Source organism: Canis lupus, chromosome 23, assembly GCF_003254725.2.
Source record: "Canis lupus dingo isolate Sandy chromosome 23, ASM325472v2, whole genome shotgun sequence".
Lineage (NCBI taxonomy): Eukaryota > Metazoa > Chordata > Mammalia > Carnivora > Canidae > Canis > Canis lupus.
This window is the reverse complement of record NC_064265.1, coordinates 8,675,979-8,701,663: the sequence shown is the minus strand read 5'-3', so window position 1 is coordinate 8,701,663 and position 25,685 is coordinate 8,675,979. Positions and strand designations below refer to the sequence as shown.

Here is a 25,685-nt window from a genome sequence, read left to right as displayed (position 1 = left end):
AGGCTTAATTTGTTCTTCAATAACAAATATGTGTCAAAGACTGATAGGATGCTAAATACTGCGCTAGGCCCAAAGAGTGTAAGTATGAACTAGGAAGCACTTTCCTCTTGAATCTTACATCTCACAGGAAGGAGAGAAAATGTGTTTGACACCTTGAAAGTGTGATGAGGGTTTTAAGAGAGACATGTAAATACTGAGGCAAATAACAGAGGGTATAACCCTATCTGTAAAGTGAGAGAAGTGTCCTCTAATACCACCTGGGATGGTCATTGGTTCAGATTCAAACTCACAAGACATCAATAGGCTTTAATGTAATACAAGGTTTACTGAGTTCTCTAAAATGATCCTCAACAGAACACACTGTATCTATAGTGCTTTCATTTAATGAGGGGACCAACAACTGTCACATACAGTGCTTCCTTGACCCCACACAGGGCAATACCCAAGGTAGGGTCAGCCACCTGGACACACAGACACAGTGTGTGTCCTCGGCTTCCAACTGATCCTAATTGTGTCCTCATCTTTCTAAGCTTGTGTGCCAATCACAGCTCTTTAGTCTAGGTAATGTCTCAAAGCTCAGGAGTTTTATAGTACATGACCTTCCCCATTGATCATAATGGCAGTAGTTCCAAGGGGGTGGTAGATCTAAGGTCATCGTCATAGGCAGCTCTGTCTGTCCAGGACCCAGACTTCATTTTCACTCTTTACTGCCTTCTCCCAGAGACCCAACTGACTGATGACCATATTGTGGATCTGAAGCATAAGTAGGAGGTTCTGATAGATGAGGAGATGGAGTGAACAATTCAGTCCATAGAATAGTAAGGGGGAAGGCTTTGGGCCTGAGGGCCTGAGGTCAGAGGCAGTAAGAATAAGTCCAACAGCTTGTTAAGCAGAGAGACAGGAGACAGAAACTAACTTTGCAAGACCTGGTAACCCATCATTGCTAAGGATTTTGGCATTAATCACAAAGGAAACAAGACCTGAGTAGATAAGGTGTTTGCAAAGGTCACTATGGATGGAGAATGGATGCATAAAGTAGATGAGACAGCCACTTAGGAGACTATGTTGATACAGATGAGAGTCAGGAAGCAGTGCAGTGGAGATGATGAGAAATGGATGTATGAATTCCAAAGACATTTAGGAGACAGAAAGAACAAGATTGTGAATTGAAGAGGGGTGTTGGCATGTATACTGTGCATAAGTACATATGTGGGAGGGTGGTGGGAAGTGTTGGGGGAGAAAACTGTTAGAGGTGTTTCTCTTGCTTCCAGGGTGAGTGACTGGTGATGTCTTTGCCAAGATGGGAACACTGGAGGAGAGACTTAATCACCTATATAGATTGACAGGAAGGCATATCCAGGCAGGGGGATATTGGACAAAAGAAGCTACTGTTTTGAATGCTGACCAGGAAATAAGAGAAATCAAGTATGCTAGGTCCCTCCCCCCCATAGGTTCCTGAGAGATAAGAACATTGGAACTTCACAGGGTTTCACTGAGGTCTGGTGGGGAAGAGGGTACAATTGATATCTTCCTTCTGAGTTACCCCAACACAAAGCCTACCACTCATTGAGTCCTATTCTTCCCACCAAGCAAACTCCCATCAACTTGTCAAGACCTCTGATTAAATTCAACTAAACAACCCAGGCTTCCCAGGTACCTGAAGAAAGCCCTTGGCATAAAGGAAGCCGAGATGAAGAAATAGGAAAAATGATCATTGGCATAGTTCACACAGCTATACAAAATACTGTAGACTGGATGGCTTCTAAACAACAGAAATTTGTTTCTTACAGTTCTGGAGGCTGGATGTACAAGATCAGGGAACCAGCTTGGTTGGGTTCTAGTGAGGACCCTCTTCTGAGTTGTAGGCAGCAGTCTTCTCTGCTGAGGAGAAGCTTCAGAAAGGAAGCTCTGTGGGATCTCTTTTATGAGGGTATGAATCCCATCCTGAAGGCTCCACCCTCCAGCCCTAATTACCACCCACAGTCCCCTTCCAACAACATCACACTGGAGATTAGGATTGCAGCACAGGAGGTTCGAGACGACCCAAACATTCAGGCCATAAGAACTGTGGACAAAATAACAGTTTGAAGAGAACCAAAAACGACTTTCAAAACTTCTAATAGGGTACTCATTGAAGTTAAGAGAGATATTGTATACATAAAAACAAAAATGGCTCGTTATGAAAAAGGGATAGTCACTGAACAAGAAATATTTTTTTTGGTAACATGATTACAAAAAATTCAATAATAGAATTAAAAGATCAAGTAGTGGAAATAGTCCAGGAGGTAGCAACAAAAGACAGAGACAGAAAATATGAGAATAAATGTCAATCCAGAAATTCCAAATTTTGACTAAATAGAAATTCCTGAAATAGGGCACCGAAAAAAATCAAAGGGAGAAAATTACAGTGCAACAATACAGAGAATTTTCCCATGCTTGAGGATACAAATTCCTCAGTGTCCCACAAGGTGCCCAACACAATGAGTGAAGAAGGATCATGCCAAGCACATTATCATGGCCTTTCGGGGAAAGGATTCTGAAACCAAAATGGATGGCTCAGTCATTTAAAGCATTTGCCTTTGCCTCTTCATGATCTCGGGGTCCTGGGATTGAGCCCCATGTCAGGCTCCCTGCTCAGTGGGGACCCTGCTTCTCCCTCTCCCTTGCTGCTTCTCCTGCCTGTGCCCTCTTTCTCTGTCAAATAAATAAAATCTTTAAAATAGAAAAAAAGGAGAGAGAAAGGTCATCCACAAGGAAGCAAAACTCAAAATGGCATCAGAATGCTTAACAGCAACCCAGGTTAATAACTGCAAGGTTAATAAGTGCCTTCATATTTCTAAGGAAAAATTATTTTCAAACCAGAATTCTACATCTGGCCAAACTATCATCAACTGTGAAGGTAGAATAAAGATATACTCACATATGCAAAGATCACCCAGTTTTCTTAAGAAGCCATTTGAGATTTGTTACAGAAAAATGAAGAAGTAAAACTTGGAAAAGCAACATACAAAGGCCAAGAAAGGAATGTATCCACCCCTAGAGAGCCATTGACATAGGCCACAGTATTTTTCCGGAAAGAGGAATGTAAGTCGTGATGAAGTGGGATGGGATGTTGAGGAGTTAACCCTCATCTACCTTAGCAGAAATGTAATCACCAAGGACTAAAGTTGGTATATATTAGCATAAATGTTATCTTTAGAGATATGGACATAAAAGAATTGAAAGTTGTTGACTTTGCAGTGTGTAAATAAATGATGGCTAAGGAACGATGGAATGGTTTTCATTATAAGCCACATGATTTTTAAACCACATGCATTTATTACTTTGATCAAAATACTGTATTTATCAAAAATGAAGAAAGTACATACCCTTGGTGTTATCTGATAGATACACTTAATGAAGTATGCTTTGGTGATGTGTGCAAAGACCTATGTGCAAGATATCCACTGTTTGTAAAGTAAAACCCAAAAGTTTGTGAGAACAAAAGACTGTTAACAATTGAAACCTTAAATCTTCACCATTAGCAGAGCAATTAAATAAATCATAAGACTATAAGACATGAAAGAAAAGGAGATATTTCCTTGTATCCTCGTGTGACCTCCAAGCTGTATTGTTCTATGAGAAAAGCAAGGAGCAAGAGAGTGGTCAAAGAACACTCCCATATATGTATTATAAAAGATGTGTACTTGTATGTATGTGCTTCTCTTGCCCTTTATTACTTCTAATTGTTCATTGTGTCACTGCACTTAACTTTTAATGAAAAAAACTGCTATCGTGAACTTACTAATCAATCCATTTGAAAAGAGTCAGTGAGTGTCCACAGTAAGGGATAGGTCGGGAGGCTTGCCAGGTGGGGCATGGCCACTCTATAAATACTCTGCACCCAGGACTTTCCCACGTGAGCCTGTGGCCCTCAAAAGAGCCAGCGCCTGGGCTGCGATGGGTGGGGGTTGAGAAGGAAGATGTCCTGCAGGGAATGTAATTCCTCCTCTGTTCCCTTGTTTTCATCTAGTGCCTGTTCTGAAGGATTTCAATGCAACCACACCAAAAGGAATCCTGACTATAATTATACCAATTTTGACAACTTTGGTTGGTCTTTTCTTGCCATGTTTCGGCTTATGACCCAAGATTCCTGGGAGAAGCTTTATCAACAGGTTATCTAATTATTCTCTCTCTGTCACTTCCTGCCTCCACCTTCGCCCTCCCTCCTTTCACCCTCCTCCCTCCACTCCCTACCCTCTATCACTCATCTATCTTTCTGTCATTTATTCATAACTTACCATCTACCCTCCTCTTTTGTCATCTGTTCCTCATCCTCAATAGTTGTATTGTTAAATTCTACTTTATTCTGTTAGAAACATCAAAAAACATCTCTTCCTAGAAATGTTACCTCTCTCCAGATTCCTTCCTGCCTGCAGTTCCACCACCAGCACTTCAGTTTTCATGAAGCATTCCTTTCTCTCCTGCCTTTTAAATTGGAAAATGCAAATACTCTTGAGAAAGTCATAATAAAGTATCAAGTCTTACCTGAGAATGTCGGGATGGCATCTGCTCACTGATGGGCAGCAGGAGTCCCTGGGTGATGGGAGGTTATAGACGGTGCTGCAGGCAGCTAACCCAAGCAGTGCTGGAGGAAGACTGATTGCTACTGTGTTGTGTCTGCTTGAGGTGACAGTCACCTCTCTGTGGAAAAAGGCTTTAGATGCAACTGTGTATTTTGTCCTTTGCAGACCTTGCGTGCCTCAGGGCTCTTCTCAGTTTTCTTCTTTGTGGTAGTCATCTTCCTGGGCTCTTTTTACCTGATTAACTTAACCCTGGCTGTTGTCACCATGGCTTATGAGGAACAGAACAGAAACGTAGCTGCTGAAACAGAGGCCAAGGAAAAGATGTTTCAGGAAGCCCAGCGGCTGCTGAAGGAGGAGAAGGAGGTAGGGGCACACAGTGTCAGACAGTGGGGTCTGCTTGGGGTGGAGGGGACTGCAGAGGCCATCAAGCCTGCTCTTAGAGTTTTCTCTACTGGTGCTTCTCTGAGAATTTAAGCCCCTCAAAGACTGGCTCTGCTGCCATCTCTCACTATGGAGTCCGAGTACAGAGCTCTTGAGAACAGGGAACACTAGGTCTTCTGAAACCTGGGCCTTCTAGGACAGATCCCAGACTGCTGGCTAGAGGATAAAATGTACATATATGTAAACTAAGGCTGGGATCCAGGCTTTCTTATGGGAATCTGAAGATGTTTGTGTTTAGGGCCTTTGTTTGGGAGGGTTTGGGAAAGCAATAATGGTGCTCTAGAGACAACAGCTGTGATCACCTTTCCCTTCTTGAAATTCCTGTCATATTTACAGCCCGTTCTTATTGTTTCCTTGGTATCATTTTCCCAATTCTAAAATTTATTTCTCATCCTCCATAGAGATTCATCAGGTGGAAGCCCATTATGTTTAATACCTGAGTCATCAGGTACAAACACTTATAGAGTACATAGCACATACTGTACTCTGTGCTAAGGGTTAGTGATAGAGATATGAAAGAGTTAACCTTGCCTTTGAGGCTGCAATCCCAGTGAATAAACAAACAGGATATCTTCCTGATAAATAATAACAAATCTAACATATTCCAAGTAGGTGATGAACAATCTAAATGGTATGATGCTTCCAGAAGAGAGGAGGAAACACTTAAGAAGGTCGAGTCATTTGTCATCTTATGGGGAGGTGTAATCCATTTATTAATTGTTTTTGTTCACTTTCTAAGGCTCTAGTTGCCATGGGAATTGACAGAAGTTCACTTAATTCCCTGGAAGCATCATCTTTTTCCTCAAAGAAGAGAAAGCTATTTGGTAATAGGAAAAGAAAGTCCTTTTTTTTGAGAGACTCTGGGAAAGACCAGACTCCAGGATCAGATTCTGATGAAGATTCCACAAAAAAGGCAAGTCTTGGCCCAGTAATTAATGATACCATAACACTGTTAGGGGGACAGGTCAAGTTGTTAGTCTACTTGAAAGGATTCATTCATTCATTTACTCATTTATCCATTCATCCCTTTGTGCATATTTACCCACATCTATGTGTCTGTTCAACTACTCATTTGTTTACAGGCATCTATTTGAAGTGTTGATAGTGATTACTATCTGCTTGGCCCCGGGGTAGGTACTGGGGATACATGAGATGTGTGAAACAGACAACTAAGGATGAAGGCACACTAATAAGGAGGCAGTTACTGTCCAGTGTGATGGCTGCCATGATGATTGCTATGGAGGAGGAACAAGTTCTTAGTGGGAGTTCCCTCCAAAGCAAACCCTTGAGACATTAGAGGGCAAGTAGATTATTTAGGAAATGATCCCAGGAAGCATCTTGAGGAGTGGGAAGAAGGGATACATGGAAAAGAAGGTGGCCAATTAAGTGTAATTATCAAGCCAGTTACCAATGAAGGTGGTTAGAGTTTAATCTCCATGGCCTGAGGGCATTAGAGTATTTATATACCAACTTTGGTCCATCACTGGCTCCTGACTGCTGGGTTCAAGAGATAATCATTTTTCTGAATTTCTGACTTGATATGCATTAGGGCAAAGGGGGGTCAAGTCTCCAGAGAAAGCCTCCAGTAGGTCCCAGGAACATACAGATTCAACCAAACAGCAGTATCTGCTTCAGACAACCAACCCAGACTTGGTGGGGGTGGGAGAAGAGCTGTAGATAGGAAGAGTTCCCCGAAGAAGCAGTGTCTGTGCAGAAAGGGGGAATTAATGTTTCATTCTTTGGAAAAAAGTGAATGGAGCACCACAGGTAGAGGGAATGGCATATACAAAGGCCTTGAGACAAAGGAGAGCTGGAGAATGTGACCCCACAGAACACTTGAGAGTATATATACACACATACATGTGTGTATGTAATGAAATGAGGGTGGGTAGTGACAGACTATAGCTGATGGGATGGGATCATCACAAAAGGCCTTGCTCGGGGTTCTCCCTTAGAGAGCAAAAGCTAAGCAGTATTGAAAGGTTTTAAGCAAAAGAGTGACTTGACCAAATTGACAGTTTTGAAATCCTAGATGCATTGAAAAGACGGGAGAGGAGTAAGATAAAACTGGACGCAACCAATTAAGAAGCTGTGGCAGTAATCCAAGAAGCAACAAGGGCTTAAATTGTGGTTAGGGCAGGAGAATAAAGAGAGAATAACAGGGTACAGTAATCTCCAGACAATAAAATTTGGCAGTTGACTAGATATACAGGGTGGGGAAGATGCCTGATTGGTAGACCTCATTTACTGCTGTGAGCGGTTCTCTGATGAAATGACATGGGCCCATCTCTTGGTTTAGAAGCTTCTTCTTCTTCTTTTTTTTTTTTTCTAAGACTTTATTTATTTATTCGTGAGAGATACAGAAAGAGAGGCAGAGACATAGGCAGAGGGAGAAGCAGGCTCCTCACAGGGAGCCCAATGTGGGACTCGATCCTGGGACTGGGATCACGCCCTGAGCCAAAGGCAGACAGACGCTCAACCACTGAGCCATCAAGGCATCCCAAGAGGCTTCTTTAATGTCAGATTATAGTATGTTGAAGAGACTGTAAATATTTTTTTAATATTTTGAAGGTTTTCCTCAATTCACAAAACAAAAGATCAAGACCCGATAGCTAGTAAAAAGTGTCTTTTCCCTAGATCAAAACAAAAATAGTTATAGAAAGTTTATAGGTTGTCTTTAAAATAGCTTATCACAAGGGATAGTTCCCGGGGGGCCCTGGTTAGTCAGAAGTGTAGGGAAATAAGTCATAATGGACAGTTTTCTATGTATCTGAAGGTTTATATCCTTTCATCTCTAGAGATCTTAGAATTGTAGGTAAGGTGAGAGTCAAGCTCCGGGGCATAGCCTGAAAGAGTGCTTGAGGTTTAGTGTATAGATTCTGTCATGTATATTTTGGCGTTCTTTTTAGTTACTGTTTCAAAATCAATTTAGGCAGCCATTCAAGGCACTTCATTATCTGGCCCCAATCCACCCTTCTCAATGTATCTCCCTCTTCTGCCACTCAAAAACATTGTTTCCAAGTTCAACTTTTTATTGCTTTTGTACTCTGAACTATTGTTTGTTAGTTTTTGTAAAATTTTGTTTGTTCTTTTGTTAACAATGAATAAATCACAGAGAAAGAAAACTTTCTGTAGCTGGGACCCTGGAAATGTGCATGCATAAGAAATATGAATGGTCAAACTCTATTTCACTTCTCTATTAAATATGAAATACAAAAACTGAACCTTCAGCATGCCATGAAATGGAAGTGAGTAGATCTATATAAGATATTAAGTATCTTTGAGGCATGTGACATTGAAACAAAGTAGCTGGTAAAGTTTTGAGGAGAGACAGCCCCTTCCCTGAAGGTTCATCATGCCTGCCTTCTCTTACAGCCTCACATCCTGGAGCAAACCAAACGACTCTCCCAGAATCTGTCAGTGGATTATTGTGATGATCACGGGGACCCCTTCCAAAGGCAGAGGGCCCTGAGTGCTGTCAGCATCCTCACCATTACCATGCAGGGTAAGCTCTGCCTTCCAGCCCCAGGAAGATCCGAACTGCTGTGATATCCCTCCATTCTCCTCCCCCAGAGCCCTCTGAAGCCCCTTGTACTTCCTGCAGAGTGACTTCTTCTGCCTCTTTGGAACATGTGAGAAAAATGGCTTGGAAGAAGTGGGCCCATCCTGAGTTGGCCCTCGGTTAGTGGTGGGAACTGGCTAGCCTTTGGGATTGGACTTGGGACCAAGAGTACAGCTGGGACCTGCCAATCAAGTCAGGCAGTAACAGGAGGTCTCAGTGACAAAGCTAGTGACCAAAGAAGGGAAGACACAGAAGTTTCCAGTAGGTGACAGTAGTCATTGAAGTTAGAATTAGGAATCTGACATGGACAATGGAAGACTTATGTCTTCCAGATAGGCTGGAACCATCTGATGGACCTCATTAACAGCAGGTTACCAGGATCCAACTAAGGGGTTAGTGTTCAAAGGTAGGACTCAAGTCCTTTCAAGGATGGGGTCAGATTGATCCTTAGCAATTTTGAGCCTGTTGTATCATCTCGTTTGACTTGCATGAGTCCCTGAAATGGTGCCAGGGAAATCAGGGGTCCAGTAGCCTTATGGGCTGAACTCAACCGGCTAATAAGAATACCTTTTCTTTCAATGCATATAGATGCCCCTCCTTCTCCTGAACCCTGGTAGTCCAGTGTGCCTCTGTTACAGCTGTCACCATGGTCTGCTTTGAATGGATATAACTTGAGCTTAGATCTTTCTCTTTCATGGGTTCACAGCCAGTCAGTGCTGTCTTCCACATCTGTATCTCTAACAGTGCAGCCAAGCATCCAGATGCTAAATACAAGTATAATGACTAGATGTATGGCTATACCATATGGAAGTTGTATATGGGAAACCTTTCCAGCTACATCCATCAGTGCCCTTCTCGGCTGATCAGGTTTTTCATAAGAGACCCTAGGGAAGAGAGAGGAAAGAATGCACTCAGGCTAACAGCAGCCAAATAGATTCAGAGCTTACTACTCAACTGCTGTTTTCATTCTCCTTCTACAGAACAAGAAAAATCACAGGAGCCTTGCCTCCCATGTGGGGAAAACCTGGCATCCAGATACCTCGTGTGGAACTGTAGTCCACGTTGGCTGTGCATTAAGAAGGCCCTGAGAACTGTGATGACTGACCCCTTTACTGAGCTGGCCATCACCGTCTGCATCATCATCAACACTGTCTTCTTGGCCATGGAGCATTACAAAATGGACCAGAGTTTTGAGTCTATATTGTACACAGGGAATTTGGTAACGTTAGGCTTTTTAAAATATAAGAATATTTCAAATAGTGAATTATAATTCTTCCTAAGTCTAAACATTTTGTGAGTGGCCTAACCTAGCCTAGGTCTTTTGTCCCATTAGGTAAAGGGAAAAGATGACTATTAGGATTTCGTTTTTATGCAGTTCAGTAATTTTCCCCGGGCCCTGTGTTGGCCCTCTGGTATGCTAGGGCATCTCTTTAGTCATCCAGTGGGAAGCCAGAAGCCAGTAGACATCATAAAAGTTCAGCCATTTGGGATGATCAAGCAGACATTAACCATATCCAGAGACACTGGTAATGTGTCCCATGATCCCCAGTGATATGGATGACATCATTTGTCACAAAATAATGTGACTGCCATTACAAGGTGTTATTCCCCCTGGAAATGTGGGTCAGGGGCTGGCAGCTGTGGGAGGCATATTTTCCCAGGAGGAGTTGTACAGAGCTTATGGAGTGGTGGAGTGGTGTGGTGGGGAGGGGCCTCCAGGCTTGAGCCTGCTTCAGTATGTTTCTTATCGGATGGATCTAGTCCCAATTAAATTGGGAAAATAAGATAGGAGAGCAGATTTCCCACAAACATTCAATTTATTGTTCTTGGAGAAGGTATTTTTCCCCCTAAGGATTAATTAGTTTCCCAAATATCAGAAATAACAATTACCCACTGAATGTTCTACCCTAATTAGCTAATGAATTAATAGGCTAAAAATCTTACGAGAATATCTAGCCATTTATTCTTAAAGTTTTATTTTCCAATTTAAGAAGCAAGACATGCTTTCTGCAATTCTAAAAATAAGGAAAAGTACAAATAAAGGAAATACAAAGGGGAAACTCATTTCCTATGGTCCTATTAGTAAAGGTGGTCATTCTTAGCATTGCAGAGGATTTCTAGGCAATATACGTGTATGTATTTTTTAATTAATTAGTTTACTAATTAATTTAGTTTTTAATTAATTAGTTTATTGATCAGAACCCACTATACCTATTGAACCAGAAGCTGATCCACAAAGCTGCTTCTATGCATCAGGTTGAGGTCACCCTCAGTTCCATGCCCCTCTCAGGAGGAGCAGAGATACAGTGGGACTGCAGTGAAAGACCAGGGTGGTTCTCCTTACAGAGAGTCTGCATGTAAGTTTCTTTCCCCCAAACTACCCTTGGGAAGAAGTGCTCTGTGGGTGTGCATGGGTCAGATTAGATTTCGTGCTGCGTGATGAACCTAATACACATAGGTACCTTCTAATGAGCTGTTATCTTTTGGGCTCCAGGCCAGTGTATTCAGCTATTCAGCTCTCTCCTGCTGATGTATCCCAGAAACAGGTTGACAATGTTGTTTCACTTGGAGACAAGAAGCTGTGCCTGCAGGGCCATGGTTCCTGCCTCAGCAGAGTCAGCAGACCCATCTTTCAGCACCTTCTAGTATATGGAGTTATTAGATAAGTTCCAGAGAATACCCAAAGAACCCAGAGTCATGCCCCTAGGCAGAGTTTCCCAGTTTGCAAAGGTGGTCTGTCCATCCCTTCATTTGCTGATCCAACTATAGGAAATGACTGAAGCCACCCTCTCAGAACTCCCACTGAATAGATGTTCTGGGTGTTGAGGTGAAGCTACATTTTACAGGTAGAAACTGAGTAATTAAGTGACATTCTTCTTCACTCTCCCCAGAAGCGGTACAGAAGGAAGCACAGGGACATTGTTGGTGTGTAAGTTCACAGGCAGCTTCTGTGTCCTGGCCCCTGCAAACTGATAAGAAACATCCAGAGCTGGCTTGTAGCCTGTGCTTCCATTCTATGTGCCCCATTCCCTAAACATGCACTACAAAGGTGGCCGCCACCTCATTTACTGTGCCCCCGTAGCAGTGGTAGAGGGAGGTCTTGGAGCCTTGAGTTCCAAAGAACACATGCAAACCTCCTTCCTCTGACAGGTAGACCAGGATTCAACTGGCCTGTGGAGTTCTGTGGGACTGGACTTGGAAATGGACTCCCTGGGCTTTGGGATTGCTTGAATCAGGGGAGTACATTGAGCTCCCAAGAAGCTAATAGCAGTTGAATTGGATTGCAAAACCAATGGTCGCAAGGCATGTAGGGATGCTGTAGTGCTAGATATCTAAAGCCTGAAGGAGACAGGATGGGGAGGAGGAGCTCAAAAAGGGACAGGGATCAGTCCAGCACAATCAACCACAACAGGTAACACTGCATGCTTTTAGGCACTGGTTATGGTTTTGGGTAGAGGTAAATAGCAATATTTAAAGGGAAAAGCTTTGGGTTTTCTTTGCCACTTTGATTTGTTTTCTCTTTGCCTATCTTGAATCTGTCTTTGCCTATCCTTTATTAACTCGTGTCACTTTACTTTAGGGATTTTTAAAATAAATAGCTAGTCATCGAATTATTTATGAAAATAGATCATCTGTTACTTTTAATAAGGAGACTTAAATATCATTTCTGAGTTGTTTCTTTTTTCTTTTCCAGAACTATAGAGGAGAGTCTTACTACTGACAACCTTTTTATGTTACCTTATTATTTTCATACTATTGTTTTCTCATATTTTTTTAATTGTATATGTGTGAGAATGTGCTATTTGCTATAAAGAAATGCTTTGTTTTATCTTATACAAGATGTAGATGATAGATTTAGTTTTGAATTTGGCTACGACTTATTCAACATTGTGCAATGTTTTTAAGCCTATTTATCTAATTTTCAAAGACAAAAACAAAAACACTTATTTGTGCCCATAGAAATCATGTAGTTTAGCACTTTCTGTAACTCTTGCCTTTCCTTTTAATTCCTTGGTATTTTGTTTTGGAATAATGAACTCTGCATTCTCTGAGTGAACTGTAAGATTTAGGACTCTATTCCAACTCGCTAATCTGTCTTTCAACTATAACCAATCTAGGGTTTATCCCAAGAAATTCATCACATAGGATAAGCCTCTATATTGAGTTGCTTAAAGATGTTTTCCTGTTCCTAGTAGTGCTTTCAATTCTTTGCTCTGGGTCCCTTTTAAATGTTCTTTTCTGATCAAGGTGTTGAGATTGAGTGGTTAGGAGAACTCCTCCTGGATTCTACTTTGTGGTGGGTATTTATCTTCAGTTTTCAGAGCTGTCATGTATCCTCCCCCTCCCCTCACTTGGGAGTTTTTATTCTCATTTTAAAGGGAACTTAGAGGAGGAATTGCTTGATGCTTTCTATAGCTCTGCCCTCTATCAAAAGGCCAGTTGTTTCTATTTTCAAAAGAATGGGAAATATTTATTCTCTACCCTGATGTCTGTGCGCTTGGTACTATTGTAATGGGCACTATGGTGGGGTGGGAGAAGAGGAACAAAGTAAATGAAAATGCATTTTATTTCTTTGTAAACCCTGCAATTCCCTTGGACCATTCTTCAAAGTGTGTCTTCAAGGAGAAGTAGCTTCCTTTTCTCATTCTTTCCTGTCTCACTGTAGGTTTTCACTGGCATTTTCATGGCAGAAATGTGCCTAAAAATTATTGCACTTGATCCCTACAACTACTTTCGCCGAGGCTGGAACATTTTTGACAGCATCGTTGCTCTTCTGAGTTTTGTAGATGTGATGATCAATATAATTGTAGGAAAACAATGTCCGAGGGTTTTCCATTCCTTGAGAGTGGTAAGGCACTTACTGTTTTATTTTACTGAATACCTTAGCTACCAGGATTGACAAGTCTTGAGTGAGTTCAGTGGCTATTTTACATTAAACTTTAACTCATTTTACCTTAACCCAAGAATCAAAACTGCGCTCCTCCTCCCACCCAGGTTTTGTGTACTCTTGGGAGTCTGAGGAGGTCTTCTCCCCCTTGAACTCCTACCTCTCCTGTGCTAAAATGATCCTTTAGGCAACCTGATACAACATTGTGTCTTTTGGTGTCAAAATTCTGCTGTACGGTCTCTGTTGAGATCATTCAGCTCTGCTGTTGTATTGTAGCACAGCAGTAGCCATAGACATATGAGAAGAAGTGGGCATGGGTTGTTCCAATAGAACTTTATTTATGGACACAAAAATTTGAACTTCATACAATTTTCATGTGTGATGAAATAACTTTCTTTCAATTATTTTCCAACCATTAAAAAGTGTAAAACATTCTTATCCCTCAGGCCATACAAAAACAGGCAATGGGCTGGATTTGGCCCTTGGGCCAGAGTTTTTTATCGTTAGTGTATTAATATAGGATTCCAAAACATTCATTTTCTGCAATAAACATAGATGCTTAATTCCACCATCATGACTCCAAAGTCTTTATCATTTAACAAAAATTGGAACAAAACATTCCCGTTTTTAAAACAAAGGGTAGATACAGTTATTATCATGGAACAGGGAGTTAATAACTATGTTTAGAATGGATTTAACTTTGAAAAGATTTTTAAAAATCATAAATGCTGTGGTTTGGGAGTATGTCATTTACTGTATAGCTGAGCAAATGGAATTTGTCTTTAACTGATTTTTCTTCCACCTTTGTTTATTGTCTGCTTTTACAGCTGAGGGTCTTCAAGTTAGCGAAATCCTGGCCAACTTTAAACACACTGATTAAGATAATTGGCCACTCCGTTGGAGCTCTGGGAAACCTGACTGTGGTCCTGGCTATTGTGGTCTTTATTTTCTCAGTGGTTGGCATGCAGCTTTTTGGCTCTCAATTCAATTCTGTAAAGAGTAATAGAAGATCCTGCAACCCTACAGTCCCATGTTTACGACGCTGGCACATGGGGGACTTTTACCATTCCTTTCTGGTGGTATTCCGCATCCTCTGTGGGGAATGGATTGAAAACATGTGGGAATGTATGCAAGAAACAAATCAAACACTGTGCATTGTCGTCTTTCTGTTGATCATGGTGATAGGGAAACTCGTGGTGAGTGTCTTAGATTTTTTTTAATTTATGGACAAAACAAATGTATTAGCTTCTTTTGCAACACTTCACTAATAATTATTATTCTCAATCTAATATTATACATTTAATGTTATATTATATTAAAAATCTGCATTTCAATTTGACTTGATGAAATTATAAAAAGCATGAAACAAAACCTCTTTGTCACATAGTGCTCATCTTGACTGATGCCTCAATAGCTATTTTACTGCAGGTGATTATTCTAATTGTATTCACTTTGTCAGTGAATGGCTGAGGCAGGGGTTTTCAATTTGGTCAATAAGTTGTAAAGGGACATCTAGTGAAAAAGGTTTCTTGTTCTTAAAATAAAAGAAGAAGGGATGAGTTAAAAAAAAAGTGGTCTTTTATTTTCTCTGGAGCTTTTTATGACTATGATTCCTGGTAGAACTATAAACATTACGCAAGCATGAGAAGAGCTAGCCTAAGACAAAGCCAGTACTGAGGAAGGTAGAGGGAAAAGGTGGAACAAACCTACTTTCATCTCATAATTGGTCCTCCTATTTTATTTTCAAACTTCTTAGGTTACATTTTCTTATGCTTAAGCTACCTTGAGTCTGTCACTTGCAGCTGGAAACATAGATATTAGCTAATTGGGTACCTATGAAGAGTATGAAAAGACTGGAGACACACAGGATACCTGAGCACAACAAGGTCTTCAGAATCAAGTTGGGGCTATCATGCAAATATACTGAACCATCCATGCACACATTGACTCTATCCTATGTGCCTGATCGGCAACGTTAGGTAGACAGTAAGTGATACAAAGGTTCAGAAGAACAGAATATAACCAACGGGAGTGGGAAGGGAGAGTTAGCAAAGGATGTGTGGAAGATATAGTACTTGAGAAGGGCATGACAGAGGCAAGGAGGACTGGGCGAACAGAGGAAAGCTTGAGCAAAGCTCCACAGATGGAGTTTGTGGTGAAGCTGCGGGAGAGTAACTAGACCACTCACAAGACACTGCCCTCAAAGGCTGTATATTTTTGAGCTGGTGACAGCCACAAACAAAGGAGTTTGAGGAGGTGAAGATGATGAATTGGAGGGTGTGTAAATGTAAGCAAAAAAAAAAACCCCAAGTAGGACGCTGATGAGATGTTCTAAATTTAAAGCGATCCATGCTTCAACATCAACAGAAGAGTTACACATTCAATTCAAACCCCTCCAGTTCAGCCCCAATACTTTTCTGTGGTTCAGGCAACAGGACCTCAAGATGCTGTACAAAGCACATTATGTCTCAAACTGTGCCAACAGGGGAGGACCCCATGGCAGTATTAGACATCAGACCCATATCCACCCTAGCAAAACCAAGCTCACAATTCAACTGATCCTCAAGGAATGTACTTTTTTATTTTTATTAATTAATTAATTAATTTTTTGCCAATGGTCACACAGTTGTGCTTTACCCTGGCCAGGGTTTACAGCACGTGTTGCTTGTATGTGGACACATTGGTCTTGGCTGTTTGCACCCTTTCACTTCAATTTTTCTCTTGTCTTTTCTTGCTGACTTCCTCAATCTTGTCTCCTCTTACTCCTTTTATAGATGAACTTTCTCAAGAGACAGAGGACATAGAATGGGATGCCTGGGTGACTCAGTGGTTGAGTGTCTGCCTTTGGCTCAGATCATGATCCCGGGATCCTGGGATCAAGTCCCACATCAGGCTCCCCACAGAGATCCTGTTTCTCTCTCTGCCTATGTCTCTGCCTCTCTCTGTATGTCTCTCATGAATAAATAAATAAAATCTTTAAAAAAAAAAAAAGGAGGACATAGAATCTAATTTGAGTTAGCTTGGGGTCTTGGGGAAAAGTTGTTCTGGAATCTTCTTCTATTTTTCCCTCTTCTAAACTTTCCATTCCCCTTGTGTGTCACCCCCCACCCCACCCTAGGTACTCAACCTCTTCATTGCCTTGCTGCTCAATTCCTTCAGTAATGAAGAGAGAGATGGAAACTTGGATGGAGAGTCCAAAAAAACCAAAGTCCAGTTAGCCCTGGATCGGTTCCACCGGGTTTTTTGCATTGTTATATATACTCTTGAGCATTTTTGTCACAAGTGGTGCAGGACTCAAAACTCACCAAAGAGAACAAAGGTGACAGGAGGCCCTGCTGCCCAAAGCAAAGATATCATTCCGTTGGTCACAGAGATGAAAAGGGGCCCCGAGACTAGGGAGGAGCATGATCAGACGTGGTTGGCCCCACTTGCAGAGGAAGAGGATGGTTTTGAATCTTCTGGAGAAAACAATGCACAGCATATCACACAACCTGAGGCTGGAAAACAGGTAAGAAAGTTTATACATAAATGCAGAAGTCATACGAAACTAGAGCTGCCATGAGACACTGGTTGCCTGCCCTGTTCTGAGCACCATGTACCCTACCCTAAGCACCAGGCTGGGATAATAAGGTTATAGCATGTGGAGGCTGCCCTTCAGGACTCATGTGTACACCTCAGTGCTAGTTCTAATCATGGTCCTGCACATGTGGAAGTGGGAGATGGCCGAGGAGTCGAGAGGGGAGTGAGATCACAGTGGGTTGAGGCAATAAGGGAATCAAGTGACTTTATGCCCTAATAGAAGTATAAAGTTTGGATTAGCTGAAAGGTGAGGAAACTGACCTGAACAGCACAGAAAAGGAGACAGTAGTGGGAACAAACTTAGCCTCTGAAGGGACCAAAGGACGAGGAATGGTGGGAGATGAGGGCTGTCAGGGAGTGGCAGGGTGGTGGACACCCCAAATAAACTACTACAGACTTCATTCTGTATGCAGCACGGCAGTCTGTATGTTCCTGAATTTTCCGCAATATGGTTGTAACATATTGCATTCCCCCGGCAATAATTTGAATAATTCTAATGGGTTTGAGGTGGTACCTTGTTGAGGTTTCAAGTTTTATTTCACTGTTAAATAATGATGTTGCATAATACATCTTCCTTGGTAAATTGTCTATTGCCCATTTTTATTGAGGGATTTCTTATGATTGAGGTGTGTTTATAACATATTTTGATACAAGTCCTTTGATATGTGCACTGCACATATTTTCTAACCGTGCCTTATCTTTCACTTTCTTAATGGTATCTTAATGAGCAGAAATTTTTAATTTTGGTGAAGTATAATTTATCAGTATTATTCCTATGGCTCATGTGTTTTGCTTCCATTCTAAGAAATTTTTGTATAATCCAAAACTGCCGAAGTTTTCTCATATGTTTTCTTTGAGAATTTTATAGGTTTACCTCTCACGTTCAAGTCCATGATCCAATTCAATTTAATGACTTTAATCATTACAAATCAATGATTTGTGTCATCTTTTCCCCCATATATCTAAGTGATTCTAGTACCATATGTTGAAAAGACTGTTCTTATGCCACTGAATCAATTCGGTATCTTTGTCAAAATCAAATTGGCTATCATCTATCTATCATCCGTCTATCAGGACTTTTTCTGGATTCTTAATTCTGTTTCATTGATCTATAGGTCTATTTTATATCAATACCAGACTGTCTTGATTACTGTAGATTTATAATAAGTTTTGAAAGCAAGTTGTATAATTTTATTGTTTATCAAATTTGTTTTGGCTATTATAGGTCCTTTACACTTCCTTATGCATTTTATTTTATTTTTTTAAAGATTTTATTTATTTATTCATGAGAGACACAGAGAGAGAGGCAGAGACACAGGCAGAGGGAGATGCAGGCTCCATGCAGGGAGCCCAATGTGGGACTCTATCCTGGGTCTCTGGATCATGCCCTGGGCCAAAGGCACCCAGGGATCCCCTCCTTATGCATTTTAGAATCAGTGTGTTAACTTACCATAAAAAGGATTGTTAGGATTTTGTTTGGCATTGCACTGAATATTCTGTAAATAATTGGTATCTTCACAACATTGAGTCATCTGATTCATGAACATGTATTTTTCTCCACCTATTTAGATCTTCTTTATTTTTTTTTAGTAATGTTTTGTAGTTTTCAGTGTGTATAAGTCTTGACATATTTGGTTACATTTATTCCTTAAGAAGTTAATATTTTTATACTATTATAAATGTAATTTTTAAAATTTCACTTTCCAAATTTTCTTTATAAGTACATAGAAATGAACGGGCTTCTGAATTTTTAAAAATTGTATTTATTTATTCATGAGAGACACAGAGAAAGGCAGAGACACAGGCAGAAGGAGAAGCAGGTTCCCCACAGAGAGCATGATGTGGGACTTGATCCCAGAACTCTGGGATCATGCCCTGAGCAGAAGGCAGATGCTCAACCACTGAGCCACCCAGGTGTCCTGGGCTTTTGTATTTTGACTTTGTATCCTGCAATGTTGGTAAACTGACTTATTAATTCCAATAGCTTTTAAAAGATTATTTAGCATTTTCTACACAAGTAATTATTTCATTTGTAAATAAAAATAGCTTTTAAAATAAATTTGTATGGGTTTTTTTTTTCTTGCCTTATTACATTAGTTAGGACCTTTGGTATAATGTTGAATAGGAATCATAGGAGTATATTCCTTGCCTTGCACCTAATCTTAGGTAGAAACATTAAGTCTTTCTTCATTAAGTAAGATTTTAGTTGAGGAAGTTCCCTTTATTCCCAGTTTGCTAGGAGGTTTTATTTTTCTTTTAAATCATGAATGTATATTGATTTCCCTAAAATACATTTCCTAATCATATTATCCTAGCCATAAATAACATTTATTTTGAATATTAAATCACTTACATATTCCTTGGATTATCCCTATTCAGTCATGGTATATTAGCCTTTTATATATATTTGGATTCAACTTGCTAATATTTCATTAAAGATTTTGCATCCCTAGCTTTTTCCCTTAAAATGTGTCTGCCTTGTTTTGGTATCCGGTTAATATGGGCCTCATTAAATGGGTCAAGAGGTCTTCTTTCTCTTCTGTTTCTTTTCTTTCCCCCCTAGCTTTATGAGATATAATTGGCATGTAACATTGTGTAAGTTTAAGATATATAATATGTTGACTTGATATATTTATATATTATAATATGATTACCATCACAGCATTAGCTAACACCTCCATCATGTCACATTATTCTTATTATGGTAAGAATATTTAAGATTTACTCTCTTAGCAACTTTCAACTATATAACACAGTATTATTAACTATAATCACAATGCTGTGCATTATATCCTATGAACTTACTCATCTTCTTATCGAAAGTTTGTACTTTTTGATCAACATCTCCCTACTCTCCCCCTGCCCCCAGCTTCCGTCAACTACCATTCTACTCTCTGACTCTGCAGATTTGGGTTTTTCAGATTTCACACATAAGTGATATCACATTGTACTTGTCTTTGTCTGACTAGTTTCATTTGAGTGTAATGTCTTCAGGGTCCATCCAAATATTATCAATTATAATTGACCCATAACATTGTGTGGAAATTCTCAGTCATTGTTGTTTCAAATATTTGTTCTATTCTTTTTTCTCCTCTCCTTCTGGTATTCCTATTATATTTATGTTTGACACCTGTCGCTCCACAGGTCTTGAGTATTCTGTTCTGTTTCTTTTTTCCTCCATACTTTTTTCCTTTTTGTTCTTCAGTTTTGGAGGTTTCTACTGAAACCTCTCAAGTAGAGATTCTTTCCTCAGCTGTGTTCTGTCTGCTAATAAGCCCATCAATGGCATTCTTCATTTCTGTTACAATGTGTGAGATCTCTAGCATTTTTTTTGTCCTCTCTTAGAATTTCCATCTCTGCTTATATTGTGTTCTTGCGTGCTGTCTACTTCATCCATTCGAGCCCTGAGTATTTTTATCATTGTTATTTTAAATTCCCGGTCTGACAATTTCAACAATTTTACCGCATTGAATGTGGTTCCAATGCTTGCTCTGTCTCTTCAAACTTAATTTTTTGCCCTTTAATATACCTTCTAATTTTTTCTTTAGAGTCAGACATGATGTACTGGGTAAATGGAAATATTCTAAATAGGTCTTTATTAATGTGTTGGTGAGGTGTCAGGGGAATGAAGAAGCTCTGTGGTCCTATGAGTAGATCTCAGGCTTTAAGAGAGCTTGTGCTTCTGGACTGTGAATAGTGCATGTCAGTATGGCTAGTGAGAGCTGGAGTTGGGTATCTGCCTCCCTCCAGGTGGAAATCTAGAGCTGGCTAGAATTGAGTATTTCCCACACCCCAGGTCAGTCAGGTCCTAATAAAACCCCAGCAGTTTAGACTCTGGTTAACTAGTTTCTCTTGAGGGAAGGCCTTGTGAAGAACAGGACCTGTTTGCATGTTTCAAAATGATTCTTTTTACCCTCCCCCTGATGGAAGCAAATGGATTTTTTTTTCTTCCAAACTCACTGTGAGAACCTGGTAAAGCTCGAAGAGGTAAAACTCACAAAATTATGGGGACTCCTGTTGCCTGGGACCCTCAAGTTTTTATCTCTTACACTTGTTCTCACTGAGCCTCCCCTAGTTTGTCGATAATCAGGTTTTCTTACTCTGGGACTGATTCCCACAAAGGTTTGTTCTTCTAGGTTTCTGCTTTGCTAAGTCGTGATTCTCTGTATTAGGCTGTCTTTCCCTTCAATTTGGGGGGCAGCAGTTTTCCCTGGACCTCACTTCTCTTTTTTTTTTTTTCTTTATTTATTTATGATAGTCACACAGAGAGAGAGAGAGAGAGAGATAGGCAGAGACACAGGCAGAGGGAGAAGCAGGCTCCATGCACCGGGAGCCCGACGTGGGATTCGATCCCGGGTCTCCAGGATCGCGCCCTGGGCCAAAGGCAGGCGCCAAACCGCTGCGCCACCCAGGGATCCCTGGACCTCACTTCTCTTACGGTTATAAGAAGAGTTATTGTTTTTCAAGTTTGTTTAGCTTTGCACATGTTGGGCTGGAGTGGAGACCTCCAGGCTTCGTAACATGTCAGATCAGAACTGGAATTCTCTGTGGGAAGTTTTAAATTATAAATTCAGTCTGTTTTCTTGTTACAGAGATTACAGGGCTATTCAGATTTTCTCTTTCTTCTTGAGCCTATTTTGGTAGTTTTTGTATTTCTAGGAATAGGTTTATTTATTGAAGCTTCTAAATAACTGTTGACATACAATTATTTGTAGTATTTCTTTGGAATCATTTTGGTTTCTGTAAGGTTGATAGCAATGTTTCCTCTTTTATTCTTGATTTTAGTAATTTGATCTTTCATTTTCTCTTGGTAAATCTTGTTAAAGTTTTGTCAATTTTCTTGATCACTTAAAATAATCAGCTTTTGATTTTGTTGATCCTATTATTTTATTGATCTCCGCTCATATACTTACTGTATCCTTATTTCTTTTTTTGAATTTCATGTTCTCTTTCTCTCCCTGTGCCTTCACATGGAAGTTTAGGTTATTGATTTGAGACTTTTTTTCAATTGTAGGTATTTATAGCTATAAATTTCCCTCTAAGTGCTACTTTATCTACATGCATCCAACAAATTTTGGCATATTATATTTTTGTTTTTTATCTCAAAGTCTTTTCTAATTTCTTTTGTGATTTATTCTTTGACTTGTTGGTCATTTAAGAATGTTTTACTTAATTTCCTCCTGTTTGTGAGTTTTTAAAATATCTTTTTGTATTTCTAATTTTATTTCATTATGATCAGAGAACACATTCTGTACAGTTTCAATACACTTATGTGTATCCTGCTCTTTGAAGTTGAAGGTTCTGCAGGTGTCTGTTAGGTATAATTGACAGATAATGTTGTTCAAGCCTTCTATTTCTATCTTCTACTTAGTTGTGTTCATTTTTAAAAATGGGTTATTGAAGCCTCCAACTATTATTGTTGAGTTATCTATTTCTCCCTTCAATTCTGTCAGTTTTTCCTTCCGTATATTTTGTGGCTCTTGTGTTAGGTGCATATATGTTTATAAATGTTTTATCTTTCTGATATATTTATGTTTTTGTCAATGTCCCTCTTTATCTCTAGTAAATCTTTTTGTTTCAAGGTCTATTTTATCTAGGGCACCTAGGTGGCTCAGTCAATTAAGTGTCCAACTCTTGATTTCAGCTCAGGTCATGATCTCAGGGTCATGAGATTGAGTCTTGTCTCAGGCTCCGTGCTGGGTATGGAGCCTGCTTAAGATTCTCTCTCTCTCTCTCTCTCTCCACCCCTCACCCCTCCCATGCTAATGAGCTCTCTCAAAAGAGTAAAAAAACAAGCAAAAAACTACAAAGTCTAATTTTTTCTGACAATATAGTCACTACAGTTTTATTATGGTTTCTGCTTGTATGATATCTTCTTCCACTCTTTTACTTTCAAACTGTTTGTATCTTTAAATCTAAAATGTGTCTCTTGTAGTCAGTACATAATTGGATCTTGTTTTCTTATCTAGTCTGACAGTTTCTGCCTTTTTGTTAGATTGCTTAACCCATTCACATTTAATCTAATTTTTGGTCTAGTTTATCTACTTCTAGTATTTTACTTTTTGTTTTTATGTGTTTCATTTGTTTTTATTCCTCTTTTCGTCCTTTATTGCCTTACTTTGCATTATTTGAATATTTTCTAATGTAACATCTTAATTCCTTTAATGATTTTTCACAATATTTCTTGGATTATTTTCTTATTGATTGCTCTAGGGGCTGTCACATACATTTAACTTATCAGAATTGGTGTCTGGTAAGTTAACTTAATTCTAGTGAGATACAGAAACATTACTCATATATAGTTCTATTTCCTCTCTCACGTTTTTGTACTATTTTTTATTACACATATTACTTCCATATATGTTAAAAACCCAACAATACATTTTTATCATTGCTTCATATATGTTTACTAGTGAATCTGAGAAAAGAAAGCAAGTATATATTGATAGAGTTTATTTTATTAATCTTCTTATTTACCATTTCCAGCTCTCCATTTGTTTCTGTGAATCTGAGTTACCTTCAGGTGTCATTTCCTTACTACAGTACAACTTTGCTCCCATTCATCTTTTTGGTGCTGTAATTACCACATTTATTTTATTTTTATATGTTACATGTCCAACAATACATTAATTTTAAACTGTTTTAGACAACTTCTTTTGAAATCAAGTATAGAGAAGAAAGGAAAAGAAATATGAGTTTTTCTCATCTTTACAGATTTACCTTTACCTGGGCTCTTTGCTTTTTTGTGTGGACTTTATTACCATTTAGGATCACTTACTTTCAGCTTGAGGGATCTTCTTGGGTATTTTTTGTAAGACGGGTCACCTAGCAAAGAATTTTCTGTTTTTGTTTATGTGCTATTTTATTTCACCTTCATTTTTGAAAGACAGTTTTTCTGGGTAATAAAATCTTGGTTCACATTTGTTTTTTAATTTCAACACTCATGGTATATCATTCCACTGCTTTCTAGTCTCCATTATTTCTAATAAGAAGTCAGTTGTTGTGGTACCTGGCTGATTCAGTTGGTAGAGCACATGACCTGTAACCTCAGGGTCATGAGTTCAAGATCCATATAGAGCATGGAGCCTACTTAAAAAGGAAGAAAAAGTCAGCTGTTAAATTTGTTGGGAAATCCCCTTGTATGTGATGAGCAACTTTGTTCTTGCTACTTTCAATATTTCCTCTGTCTTTGGCTTTCAGCATTTTTGCTATGATTATATCTAGGTTTGGATCCTTTTGTGTTTATCTTACTGTGAGTTTTACCTCCTTAGAGGTGTAAATGAATAATTCCAGTCAAATTTCAGCCATTATTCTGGTTTCCTTTCTCTCTCCTTTCTTTCTGGTTGGTATGCTTAATGGTGTTTTACATTCCTTTGTGTTTCCTTTAAGTTTTCTGTCTTCTTTCCTGTGCTCTTTGGATTGCATAATCTCTACTGATCCCTCTTCAAATTCACTGATTCTTTCTTCACTTAGTGAATTTTTCATTTCAGTTATTACACATTTCAATTCCAGAATTTTTTTTAAAATTTTTTTTATGATAGTCACAGAGAGAGAGAGAGAGAGGCAGAGACATAGGCAGAGGGAGAAGCAGGCTCCATGCACCGGGAGCCCGATGTGGGATTCGATCCCGGGTCTCCAGGATCGCGCCCTGGGCCAAAGGCAGGCGCTAAACCGCTGCGCCACCCAGGGATCCCTTATTTGTTTTTTAAAATAACTTATCTCTTCATTGATACTCTGTATTTGATTACACATTGTCATCATAGCATCCTTTATTTATTAAATATATTTTTAAAATTCTTTGAACATATTTAAAATGGATGATTTGCACTCTTTGTTTTTTAATTCTGGCATCCAGGCCCTTTCACAATTTATCTTGCCCGCCTTCTTCCTATGTGTGGGTCGTACTTCCTGGGTTTGTCCCATGTTTAATCATTTTTGTTTAAAATTGGACATTTTACCGAATGTATTGTAGCAGATCTGGAACGGATTCCCTTTTCTACTCTCTGGGGCTTATTTGGTGACTTGACTAGACTATTGTAGTGAAGTCTATTCCCTCCTTCCCCATATCCCCCCTTGCCACACACACACAAATGTGAAATCTTTGGTGTTACTACTCAGAGGGCAACCCTTGGATTTGTAGACAGTCACAGCAGGATGACAGTTATTTTAGCAGGGCTCTCTTTGACTATCTCTTTCCATGATCTCTCTGTTAATCTGTCTGCCTTATTTGGTATCACACCCAGATTTTAGGCTGAACTAATTGCTGGCTAATTGCTCTATTGTTTTTGACAATACCACAGGGCATTAATTCCTCCACAGTCTGATCTAATTAATTTCAAGGAGGGATACTTATAAAGCCAGTCTTTGAGATTTGTTTTGACCCCAGGGAGATTCTTCTTAGCTGTCTCTTTCCATGGTTCTCTGTGGTAAACTTGCTGACCTGTGGTTTAATTTGTTACTTTTAATGAAGAAGAGTGACCAGTCTCTTCTTATTTGCTTACCATCAAAATCTCCATCCATTGTTTTCAAGAATATCCTTAAGCTTCAACTCCCCCACATTATTCCGGATAAAGTCAGTTCTTTGAGGAGAGCTTTCAGAGTTCTTGTTTCTTTTTTTCTTCTTCTTTTTTTTTTTTTTAAATTTTTTAGA

General features: G+C 39.5%; 1 protein-coding gene across 3 annotated transcripts in view; it reads left to right on the top strand.

The window, feature by feature from the left end:
• SCN11A (sodium voltage-gated channel alpha subunit 11) overlaps positions 1–25,685 on the top strand; it is a 92,149-nt gene that overhangs the window by 30,101 nt on the left and 36,363 nt on the right. For all 3 annotated transcript variants that reach the window (XM_049099908.1, XM_025461256.3, XM_049099907.1), the window contains 8 exons: positions 4,013–4,154; positions 4,731–4,928; positions 5,746–5,919; positions 8,382–8,511; positions 9,549–9,787; positions 13,235–13,417; positions 14,284–14,652; positions 16,575–16,964. In XM_049099908.1, coding sequence (XP_048955865.1) covers positions 4,013–4,154; positions 4,731–4,928; positions 5,746–5,919; positions 8,382–8,511; positions 9,549–9,787; positions 13,235–13,417; positions 14,284–14,652; positions 16,575–16,964 — 1,825 coding nt within the window. The remainder of the gene's footprint in view (positions 1–4,012; positions 4,155–4,730; positions 4,929–5,745; positions 5,920–8,381; positions 8,512–9,548; positions 9,788–13,234; positions 13,418–14,283; positions 14,653–16,574; positions 16,965–25,685) is intronic.